Source organism: Oncorhynchus mykiss, chromosome 30 (assembly GCF_057628025.1).
Source record: "Oncorhynchus mykiss isolate SJ-2025 chromosome 30, ASM5762802v1, whole genome shotgun sequence".
Lineage (NCBI taxonomy): Eukaryota > Metazoa > Chordata > Actinopteri > Salmoniformes > Salmonidae > Oncorhynchus > Oncorhynchus mykiss.
In genome coordinates, this window is record NC_143051.1 from 34,434,313 (window position 1) to 34,446,566 (window position 12,254).

The window sequence follows — 12,254 nt, forward strand, 5'->3', positions numbered from 1 at the left end:
TCTGTAATTGTAACCTCTATGGTTCAGAGCTTCCTCTTATTAAGCTGTCCATTTGTATATCATGCGAGGTTAACAGTAATGCTGTGCAAATATTTGTGATGAAACCATTTCATTGTCTTATTTTTAGTTGGCATACTAGTTGCTTAGGCTTCTCTGTAAGGTAGCTAGCTATGTGTAGGATAATTACTACTGTTGTCCATCTTTCAGTCTACAGTAAATATAGATATAGTTCTTTAAGATGTGTAAGTGACTTTAACACAACGCTGACTTAAATGATAGTAACTGAAGTAACATGTGCATACCAGTGGAGGCACCTCAGAGAATTTCATAAAAATAGTGGAACAAAAAAAAAACTATCATTTTTAGATTAAACTATACAAAATATATTCACGTCACCAAATAATTGATTAAAACACACAATGAAGGTCTACAGTAGCCTAAGCAGCACTCTGTAGGGTAGCACCATGGTGTAGCCGGAGGACAGCTAGTTTCTGTCCTCTGAGTACATTTGACTTCAATACAAAACCTAGGAGGCTCATGGTTCTCACCAACTTCCATAGACTTACACAGTAATTATGGCAACTCCCAGAGGACGTCCTCCAGCCTATCAGAGCTCTTACAGCATGAATTGACATTTTGTCCACCCAATTAAAGGATCAGAGAATTAATCTAGGACTGAGAGCATAAGCTACAGATTGCATTGCAGTGCATAACTTGTGGTGAGTAGTTGACTCGAAGAGATAGAAAGACAATAGTTACAGTTAACAAATACATTTCTTCAAAATTGAAGATGGAGAACGAGAGAGCTAGTTTTCGTAGTATTTTTTTCACTTTCACTTACAGTATTTAGCTAGCTAGTTTAGCCTACTCAAACACACGGCTCAAACGGAGAGGGGTGCTAGATTAGCTAGCTGGCTAAGGCTATCCAACACTGGAAGTATTCCAAGTCAAGGAAGGTTTTATTAATTTATTGCCACCGGGGCCTGCCGGTGTAACTGCTAAACTTATTGCTAACTGTACACTGTACTGCATGATTGTAGCAGGTTGACTAATGCGTTAGTTCTATTAGCTATGTTGACTATGGCGTTAGATAATATAGTGACAACGATGTAGGCTGTGTGTAGCAGTTAGCGGTTATGTTATGGGTTGGCTTGAGAAAAAAAATCAGCCTGATCACAGACAGCTAATGTGTTGTGCACTGAAGTCCGCAAGTGAAGGAAAAAGGTGAGAGAGGAGTAGCGCGCGTAGATGCGAAAAGGAATTCAACAAAGTGACCATGCTCTTTGTTTATGGCTGCTATTAAAGTGAACTGTGTTTGCGTGTGATCAGGGGTGTATTCATTCCTCCAATTCTGTTGAAAAATGTTTCTTAAACTGAAGCAAACGTGACGAAACAGGGAAAGACATACCTGAATTTGTCCAAAAGCAACTCTCGTTTTCAACTGTAGGACTAATGATTACACCCTAGATCAGCAAGCGTTAGATGCAGGCAAAAGTGTGTGCAAGGCAGTATTGAATGTAACACAATCTGCCACCATGATTACAAAACATTCTCTCGACCTGTGCACTTATGTTGTAAACTTTTATTCATAGGCTAGGTTGTAGCAACCTCATGATGGGTATAGGGAACATTGGAGTATCATGTAGTAGCCTAAACCTATCAATGTTACATGGAACTGGGTGAATGGAATATGAATGACAGTCATCCAATATGCTGTAATAGAAATAAGGTCATGCTCATAAACATTTCTTGTGTCTGCCCTCATCTTAAAACGGTACTGACCTCCACTGGTGCACACAATATTTGCTATGAAAAGGTGAGAAAGTATCAATTTAGCACTCATGAACATGTGCTGGTTCAGACTTGATATCCAACCATGCAGTTGGAAAGTATTCTTTGCAGCATCAAAATTATACTTGCCATGTTGGATTGGATCAGACTCTATAAGGTGACATGGCAGTTGTTCATTTTAGTTTGTACTAACATTGTGATGGATTAAAGTCAGTAGATTTTTCTTCTACTGATGTTAAAACTCATTGTTGTTGTTTTTTTTCTTGGTTTTTCTTCTAGAATAAGCTGCGTTCTCCCTCCTGGCTTCTCCTCCATATCGCTGTTTCCCAACATTTACACGGAAGCTACCTCTCTTTTTGCTCTTTTTTTTCTAATCTATTCTATCTTTTGAACCATTTTTCATGATGACCCGCTCATTGCACACTTCTTACAAACCACCTTTTACATCAAGCTTTCGATGTCTGGTGTTAATACCTAACTATTAATGATTTGTGTCGACTCAAAAAAACAAAAAAACGAATATACATATTTTCTGCACTGATAATCCTTAATATGCCTTATCCCTTTTTTATGGTGGGTTTGGTATGTTTGCTTTATAAACGGAGTCAGTGCTGCTAAATCCCATTTCCCTTCTTTCCCTGTCTACCATCCTTTCTATCGCTCCACTGCCACCTCACAATATAAACCCATTCCCTGTCTCCTCCTTCCCTACACTCTCTACCTGTCTTTATCCATTATTCATATATAATTTTTTCAATCGTAAACATCTGAAAAGCCATGTGGTCCACCTTCTTTCTGCACGAAGAGGATGGCAGGCCGATTCCACCAGGGGCGGGAGTAGGAGCCGGAGCAGGTACTCTGGGACTGACCGGTGTCATGGGTGGCAGAGGGGCTGGGGCTGGTGCTATGGGAGTTAAGCGCCGTGCAAAAGCGTCAACATCAGGAGGCATGAGCGAGGTCCAGGAGGGCAAGATCAAGCTGGCGTTCTTCGTGGCCATTGTGGGTGTGGTGTTGACTGTCTTGGGCTTGGGCACAGAGTATTGGGTGGTGCTGTCTCCGCCCAAGAACTTCTACAACAACCAGACATGTCTGGCAGCACACTACGGGCTGTGGAAAGGATGCACCCGGACTCTGTGGGTGGCTGACATAGACCCTGAGCGAGAGAGCTGTGGGCCGGCTGAACTGCCCGGAGGTAACTGCTCTGGAGTTGCATGAATAGGCCTACATTATTTTGTGTTAACCAAACGGTATCCACTCAAACTCATGCAATCCAATCTGTACAAAATCACCTATCAGAAATCACAGACCCATTTTTTGCATACTGGCAAATTGTGTAAACCAAACCGCATTCACTCAAACTCATACATTCAAAACACTCTCTTGACAAATCCTATGGCCCTTTATGCCAGATTTTAGTTTTGGGGTAGTTTTGCCAAATTTCAGGATCCCAAATTTCAAGGCCAGAAGTGACAATTATATCATTACTTAGCTATAGCCCCACCATTAGTTACGGCTAGATATCAGTTATTTGTATTGTGGCCATAATCCAATGACTGGCCTTCAGGTGTAGACTGGGTCACAGATGGACTGCAATATACATTTACATTCTGTAGGGATAGATGCTTACCTTAAACTCACACACGTATTACCCAGAAATACTGTACTAAAATGTCTTACTAGAGAGGGCCGTCTATATGTAGAATAAACTACCTTTTATCAGACTACAAGATGCCATAACACTAATTGCATAGAAGACATAACCTTGGCATTGTCATCGATGTGCACGAATGCATAATAATTAGTGTGCCGCAAGCCGTATGAGTCGCAATAAGATTATGGTGATGTGCAAGTTGATAAGGTCTGTTTCAAATAAGTTCCTTGTCTCTCCCTATCTCCTTTAGAATCCAACTGCACCTACTTCAAGTTCTACACCACTGGAGAGAATGCCGTCATCTTCCAGAAGACAACAGAAAAGAGTGAGTCAGCTTGTCCCCTGCCTTCTTTCAACCTATGTCTCACCTTGCCCACCCACACACTTTCTTTCTTCCTCAAGTCTGTCATCTATGTTGCACTGGGTCAGCCATTGACTGCAGTAAGTGTCTAAAATGTATTCCACCTACTCCTTTTCCATTATAGCATTGAAGTCAGTAGGACTGTTTCTTCATGGGTCAATATGGGAAAATTGTGAAATCCTTTTTATTTTTTTCGTGAGCTCTAAACCAGAGGTGTCATGCGCCACATTTTTTAAAGAGGGGCACTGATGGCCAAATTATTTTTCTTTGGATTTATTATGCGCAAAATAAACTATCTTCTGGATTTTTTGTTAGTTTCAATGGGCATGATGCCCTACGTGTCAGGAGTGCGATGTTTAACGTTTCTATTATCCTCTAGGCAAGTCGGTAACTCCTAGGGCAGCATTTCCCAAACTCGGTCCTGGGGACCCCAAGGGGAGCAGATTTTGTTTTTTTGCACTAGCACTACACAGCTGATTCAAATAATCAACTCATCATCATCGTCATGATTATTTGAATCAATTGTGTCGTGCTAGGGCAAAAAACAAAATGTGTACTACTTGGAGTCCACGGGACCGAGTTTGGGAAACGCTTCCCTAGAGTATATCAGTGAGGGGATGTACCAATATCTGTGAGAATTACAAGTGGATGCAAGGACTTTACCTTTTGTAGATTGGCCATTTTGAATAAGGTTGAACTTATTTGGTTATTTTACTTACCTTAGTTGAATGAACTCATTGCAAGTCGCCCTGGATAAGAGGGTCTGCTAAATGACTCAAATGTAAATGTACCTGGTGCCAGTGTACTATGAATAATGGAATGTACCTGTATCAAGACGATAACCGTTTCTCTCTTCCCAGGTCTGAATGTGGCGGCGGCCATGATGGCCCTCTTCGGTCTCTTCCTGATGGTCACAGGGGCCATATGCATCACCACAGCCCTCAGCAAAGGAGAATCATTCTTCCTCAAGGCTGCATCGGTTTGCTTCATTCTGTCAGGTGAGTGAGTAGACATATGGCAGCCATGGTGACATACTGTACATGTATAACTACAACAATTAAATGTTACTATTTTGACATGTCTAATGAGACCTTGGGAAGATCTCAATTGCACACTCCTCACGTCCTCTCTCCTCATCTCCTTCTCCAAACCCATTAGAGGAGAAGGTCAGAGGGGAGAGACCTCTGGCTTTTTCATTAAATGGGTTTTGAGAAGGAGACGAGAAGAGAGGAGCGAGGACATGAGGAGTACGCAATCTTCGCCATGTTGCTAACAAGTTTGAAGGTACAATAAGACCCAGATGCAGACAATGTTGAATTAACAACAGTTTAATAATCCAACAGGGGCAGGCACAAGACAGGTCAAGGGCAGACAGGGGTCAGTAATCCAGAGGTGGGGCAAAGGTACAGGACGGCAGGCAGGCTCAGGTGCAGGCAGAATGGTCAAGCAGGCGGGCTCAGAGTCAGGACAGACAAGGGTCAAAACCAGGAAGGTGAGAAAAAAGAGAGACTGGGGAAAAGCAGGAGCTGAGAGAAAAACTCTGGTTGACCCAGCAAACAAGACAAACTGGCACAGACAGACAGAAAACACAGGTATATAACACAGGAGATAATGAGGAAGATGGGTGACACCTGGAGCGGGGGCAATCAAAGACAGGTGAAAGATCAGGGTGTGACAGAACCCCCCCTCCCCCTGACGTCCTACCTGGGCGCATACCTAGTTGACTGGATTGTCGGCATTGAAAAGGCCTGGGTCAAGGATGTCTCTGGCGGGGACCCAACACCTCTCCTCTGGGCAGTAACCCTCCCAGTCAACCAGGTACTGAGACATGGGTTTAACTCTGGACACATGAAGGGTGGGTTGTATACGAAGGGTACGGGGCAACAGAAGATGAACTGCAGAGGGGCTAATCATTTTGGAGATGGGAAATGGGTCGATAAACCAGGGGGATAGTTGCGGGATTCCACCTGGAGGGGCAGATAACCATACCTTCTACCCGAGACGGTACTTGGGAGCCAGGGTCCGAAGGCGATCCACTTGTCGTCAATACCTGGAAGTTGTCTTGAGGAGGGCTGACCGGGCTCTCCTCCAGGTACGCTGACAGTGGCGGACAAACATCTGGGCAGAAGGTATGCCGACCTCTTCCTGCTGCTTGGGGAAGAGTGGGGACTGATACACCAGGGAACACTCAAACGAGTGTTAGGCATGTAGCAGAGCAGAGCAGGGAAGGGTATTGCAGGCGTATTCGACCCACACCAGCTACTGGCTCCAGGTGGTGGGGTTGGCGGAGATCAGGCAGCGTAGTCTCTAGATCCTGGTTGGCTCGCTCCAACTGGCCATTGGACTGGGGGTGGACAGGCTGACCGATGACCCAATGAGGGTGCAGAACGCGTTCCAGAACTGAGACGAGAACTGAGGCTCCCGGTCAGAGACCATGTCCACTGGCAGTCCATGGATTCGGAAGACGTGCTGCACCAAAGTAGGCCACCGAAAGGATTGTCGCACGAAGGCCAAGGTTCGACGGGAACCCGGGTGGCAGGAATGGGCCCACTTCAGGGCCGTGGAGCGGACAGCGTCAGGCATAAACATTAGGACCGCTGCCCCTGCTAGACCTGTTTTCCCATACCCCAGCTGAGTACCATCACCGGGCACGAGACAGGGCATCCGGCTTGACATTCTTGAACCCTGGCCGGTAAGAAAGGGAAAAGTTGTACCGGGTAAACAGCAGGGCCAATCTCACTTGCTTGAAGTTGAGGCACTTGGCGGTGCGGAGATACTCCAGGTTTTTGTGGTCGGTAAATACAATGAACGGAAGTTCCGTCCCTTCCAGCCAGTGTTCCTCCAACGACATCTTCACTGCGAGAAGCTCTCGATTCCCCACATCGTAGTTCCTCTCCGTGGCGTTGAGTCAGTGGGAGAAGGTGGCGCAGGGATGCAGCTTAAGGTCCAGGGCAGAACGTTGGGACAGGACAGACCATTCTGACATCCGAAGCATCGGCCTCCACCACGAATTGACAGGAAGGGTCAGGATGAACCAAGATAGGAGCAGTGGTGAAGCGGTGTTTGAGGTCCCGGGAACGCCCGGTCAGCAGCAGAGGACCACGTGAACAGGACCTTGGTAGAGGTGAGTGCAGTCAGGGGGGAAGCCAGGGTGCTGTAAACTCGGATAAAACGGCATAAAAGTTGGCACACCCCAGGAAACGTTGCAGCTGCACCCTGGATGTAGGCTGAGGAAATCCACCACCTTCCCGGGATCCATCTGGACACTCCCAGAAGAGATGCTGTAACCCAGAAAGGGGATGGTGGAGCAATGGAACTCGCACTTCTCCACCTTCACAAACAACTGATTCCAGAAGACGAGGATGTCATCAATGTAGGTGAAAATGAACCGGTTCAACATGTCACAGAGAACATCATTAAGCAGAGCCTGGAACACAGCAGGTGCAGACGTCCCCGGGGCGGCGTGGAGCTCGGGAGAAGGTCAATACCGCAGTCATAGGGTTGGTGCAGCGGAAGCGACGTAGCCCGGGCCTTGCTGAACACTTCCCAGAGGTCTCTGGTACTCCGCAGGGATGGCGGAGAGGTGCGGGGCACCTTCTGAGCCCCCAGGAAGATGTCCCGGGGTGGGCTGCGCTGACTTCAGACAATGGGCGTGGCAGAACAGACTCCAGCCCATGATGGCATCCATAGACCAGTTGATGAGGGGATTGTGTAGCTGGATCCAGGAGAATCGCAAAACCACGGGAATCTGAGGAGACTTGATGAGCAGACATTGAATAGTCTCGCTATGATTCCCTGACATCCGTAGGTTGATGGGAGTGGTATTATGAGTGACCCGGCCTATAGAGCGCCCATCCAGTGCTCCAACATCCATGGGAATGGAGAGGGTCGCGTCCAAAAAGATCTCATCGGCCCCAGAGTCAATGAGGACCCGGAGAGATTTAGACTGGTTTCCCCACAGCAGGATGGCATGAAAAGGGGTGTGAGCAAGGGAAGCAGAAAAGTTCCCCATATGGCCCACCAGAGTACTCGCTCCTACAGGTGAGCCTGGTATTTTAAAGGACAAGAGGACACAAAATGACCCAAAGTCCCGTAGTACAGACAACTCTTCGCGTTGATCCTGTGTTGCCATTCCGCTGGCGACAGCCCAGCTTTGCCTCGTTGCATAGGCTCGGTAAGCGGTGACTCAGCCGTCTTCGGCAACTCTCGGGGGAGGTCGGGAAGCCTCGGGTTCTCTTGGCAACGGGACAGCCAGAGGCAAGGTGGAATCCCTGGACGTGCAAGCGAAATCAAATTTCCTCTCCCTCCATCGTTACCGTATTCGCGCATCGATTTAGATGGTCAAAGCGATGAGGGAATCGAGATCCATAGGTAACTCCCGAGCAGCAAGCTCGTCCTTGACCTCCTCCGAGACGCTGTTCAGGACCATATCGAACAGCGTTTCCTGGTTCCAAGCACTCTCCGCTGCAAACGTTGGAAATCCCCATCATAGTCTGCCACACTGTGGGACTTCTGCCGAAACTGGATTAGCTTCCGGGCAGCTTCTCTCCCGGAGAACAGGGCATCAAAAACCTTCTTCACCTCTCCTACAAACTCAAATGCAAATGGCCGGCTGAAACTCAAATGCAAATGCAAATGGCCGGCTGTTGTTCCCATACAGTAGTAGCCCAGGTAAGAGCTCTACCGGACATCAGCGTGATGAGGTAGGCTATCTTGGAGCGATCCGAGGGGAAGGAGGAGGGCTGAAGCTCGAAGATGAGGGCACACTGAGCTAGAAACTCCCCGACAGGCTCTCCATTTAAGCGTTCCGGGGGAGGTAAGCGGGGCTCCCGAGAATGGAGTGACCGATGATAACCCGCGGAAATGCTCCAACAAAATGTCCCACGCCCATTCATGGCGTTCAGCCAACGTTTGGCCCACCTCCATAAGGCCACAAAGCAATTCCTCGAACCTACCAATGGTGGCTCCTTGGGAGGAGATGGCGTTGCGCAGCTGGCCCGGGTCTGCTGGGTCAGTCATGGCCAGTTCGTACTATCAGGTTTGAAGGTAAGACCCAGATGCAGACAACATTGAATTAACAACAGTTTAATAATCCATCAGGGGCAGGCACAAGACAGGTCAAGGGCAGGCATGGGTCAGTAATCCAGAGGTGGGGCAAAAGTACAGGCCGGCAGGCAGGCTCAGGTAGGGCTGGGTGGTATACCACATTTTACTATATACCGGTATTTATGCACGGAATGGTTGGGGTTTTTACTTTACCTTCTATAACGGTATTTGAATGTTTGGTTTGTTAAATGTGATACACCGTGTGTAACGTCCATTTTTATAGTTCACTCCACTTCTTGAGTCATCCCTCTCCACTGTCTCCAAGCCGCTTTCCACACAGACCTAGTCCCACTAAACATTTTGTGTTTCTTACATCTGCAAACAGCTAGTTTGTATTTTCTTAGCGAGTTAAGCTAAATCATGTTGGCCACTAATGCTAATCGCTAGTTAGCTGGCTGATAAAAGTCAGAGCAAACGTAGGTAGCTAATACAGTCTGATACCAGTACTGGTGGAGGCTTAAATCAGCATGTTGTTTGTGCAACAGTATCTTCTAAATCAAAGAGGAAACGGGCAAAGCATGAATAGGAGGAATAGGCAAAGCAATATGTTGGCTATATGAATAAAGATTTAATGTAGCCAAAGATTATAGGGTCCCCTAGGAAACACTGAACTTCACTTTGGTTCCTACCCTGTCACAATAACTTGTCCATGGCATTTTCATTCATTGTCAAGTCAAACAACACTGTATTCAAAGTGCCCACTATTATTTATATTCTAGCCATATAATTATAATAAACGTTATATTTCAATGATTCCAAAAGTTTTGATCTAAATCGGTATTGCAACATTTGGTTAAAAATAATGCCTAGTATTTTTGCCCATATCGTGGCAGTGTGGAAATGATTTCAAATGAGTGCAGGAAATGCAGAAATTGAGGGCAATGCAGGAAATATTATTATAATAAATTATTAAGTTGAATTGAACAGTATAAAACCATCTGAATGGAGAAAGACCCATTGAAATAATTTTGAATATATGTGTTGCCACTCTAGGGTCAGGCATTACTCAGAAAGCAAATGTAGAACTTTAATTAATCAAAAATATAAAATACCATCAAATACCGTCATAAATTTGAAAAATATCATATGATATGATATTTTGGCCAAATCGCCCAGCCCTAGACTCAGAGTCAGGGTAGGCAGAGGTCAAAAATCCAGAGGTGGGGCAAAGGTGCAGGACGGCAGGCAGGCTCAGGGGCAGGTAGAGCGGTCAAGCAGGTGGGCTCAGAGTCAGGACAGGCAAGGGTCAAAACCAGGAGGGCGGGGAAAAAACGAGAGACTGGGGAAAAGCAGCAGCTGAGAGAAAACCGCTGGTTGACTTGACAAACAAGACGAACTGGCACAGACAGACAGAAAACACAGGTTTATAACACAGGGGATAATGGGGAAGATGGGTGACACCTGGAGGGGAGTGGAGACAGGTGAAACAGATCTGGGGGTGACAGTTGCAGAGAGTTTGGAGTCATTTAGGAGTCAACCTGTGCATGCAGCAAAAAAAAAGCTACCGGTACTCAACACTTTAAAAAACCATATAGACATTATTCAAGGGTATCGAGGGAGCTCACTAATTAGATACATAGGGCATTAGTCATGGCATCTGTACAGTCCTGATATACTCTGATGCTCTGGGAAGTAGATCACAGTTATCAATACCACCTCCACCATCCCACCAGTAAAATGTATTTTCCAACTCCACACACACCAAGCCCCTGATATCTCTCTCTTTTGTGCTTTATCCCTCTCTTTCTCTCTCTCCCTTTCTCTATCACTCTTTCCTCCTCTCTCTTAGGCCTCTTGATTCTCCTGTCTCTTATTGTTTTCAACCAATCGGTACTCTCCTTCCTAGCCAGTGACCACTCGGTGCCGTTGCATCATGAGTTGTCTTGGTCAGTATCCTGTGTTGGGTTTGCAGGGGCCATTCTTATTTTGGGCGGAACCCTCTTTCTCTTGCTTGCGCTACCATTCAGCCCCTGGCGAAGGTGTTTTCCCCCCAAAAATGAAAGTGATAGCTAGTAGCGAGGAGGAGGTATTGCACTTTATCTGTATTGTCTTATGACTGTTGAGAAATGGACGGTCTCCTGCAATTTTACATTGAATCATTTGAAGTTGTGTAAAGAGGGGTTCAAGTTGTTCATCGTCTTGGATGTTTTTTTCTCTCCTCATTTTGCATAAATCGGTCATTGAAGGGACACTATACTGTTCTTGACTTATGTAAGGTGAAGAATTAACGCAATGCCAAATGACTTGTGTGCTAGTTGACAGCAAACGTTTTCTCACATTGAATGTGCAAAATGTAATGTGCCAGGATGTTCCCCCCCTTCTCAAGTGTGAAATTCAATTGAATTCAAAATCATTTTAAATGAATTTAACAAAAACAACAATTTTGCAGTTGTGTTTTGAATTGGTTAACATTATTTCATTATTTTTGCCAAATCTTTGATGATATTCTGATCGACAGTCTTATTAGAGAGTATAATCCTTAAGGACAGTAATTGGGATTCAGATGTATTTCACAGAATGAAAGTACAGTACAAAAATTCTAGAGTTTCTAGTAAATAAATACATACACAATCTCATGATATTGCAATGTTTTTACAACTGCCTTTAATATACGGATGTGTATATATCAAAGAGACAATAGCCTCTAAATCCAAATGTTTTCAGACCTCAAAGGTCAAGATTAGTCTACGTCCCAGGCCATCATGTTTGTGAATTCAGTTATATGTCACAATATAAAAGTAATGTAAAAAGACAAGCACCATGTAAATTCCAGATATGCAGAGCTTCTGTTTTCCATTAAGTTGTGTAGTGTAAGATGTGTGGACTCCTATTGACATTAGACTACTTTCGAGGTCTAAAATTTGATTTTGGAGTCTAATGTCCCTTAAAATTTTAGATACACCATCTGCTCTGGGTGTGTGGGTGACTATATTATAGAAATTACAATAAATTATTAACGCGGCACTGCCTAAAAACATCACTGCCTGTAAAAGGACAGGCAATTTCATCGTAAACCCTATTCAAGAGGTAAGAGGCTACTAACCAGTTATATAAGGTTGCATTGTAAATACTCTATTCAAAGTCATATGAGCCTTTAGTGTTGTAAATGAATAACGTAAAAACATTTCATGTGTTCTGTGCAACCCAAATGTCACACGTTTATAAATACTGTAAGATTTTGTATCTGTTTGGTCTAGTGAGATAGTTGTCAGAGGTAACCTGTGCATATCTGTATTTCAATGGGTATTGAAGGGTAAATTGTGTCTGTGGTTTTCAATGGAAATAATTGCATATGTAAGACTTGATTTATTATTAAATGTGAAGACAACATACTGTTTCCCTTTC

The 12,254-nt window shown here is 45.0% G+C and overlaps 1 protein-coding gene across 2 annotated transcripts in view; it reads left to right on the forward strand.

Annotated features, from left to right (window-relative positions):
• The window catches only part of LOC110489308 (voltage-dependent calcium channel gamma-6 subunit), a 45,371-nt gene extending 33,132 nt beyond the window's left edge, over window positions 1–12,239 (forward strand). For both annotated transcript variants that reach the window (XM_021562021.3, XM_021562020.3), the window contains exons 2-5: window positions 2,071–2,983; window positions 3,693–3,767; window positions 4,664–4,801; window positions 10,699–12,239. In XM_021562021.3, coding sequence (XP_021417696.1) covers window positions 2,569–2,983; window positions 3,693–3,767; window positions 4,664–4,801; window positions 10,699–10,922 — 852 coding nt within the window. In that variant the 5' untranslated portion in view covers window positions 2,071–2,568 and the 3' untranslated portion in view covers window positions 10,923–12,239. The remainder of the gene's footprint in view (window positions 1–2,070; window positions 2,984–3,692; window positions 3,768–4,663; window positions 4,802–10,698) is intronic.
• The last annotated feature ends 15 nt before the right edge of the window (window positions 12,240–12,254 follow it).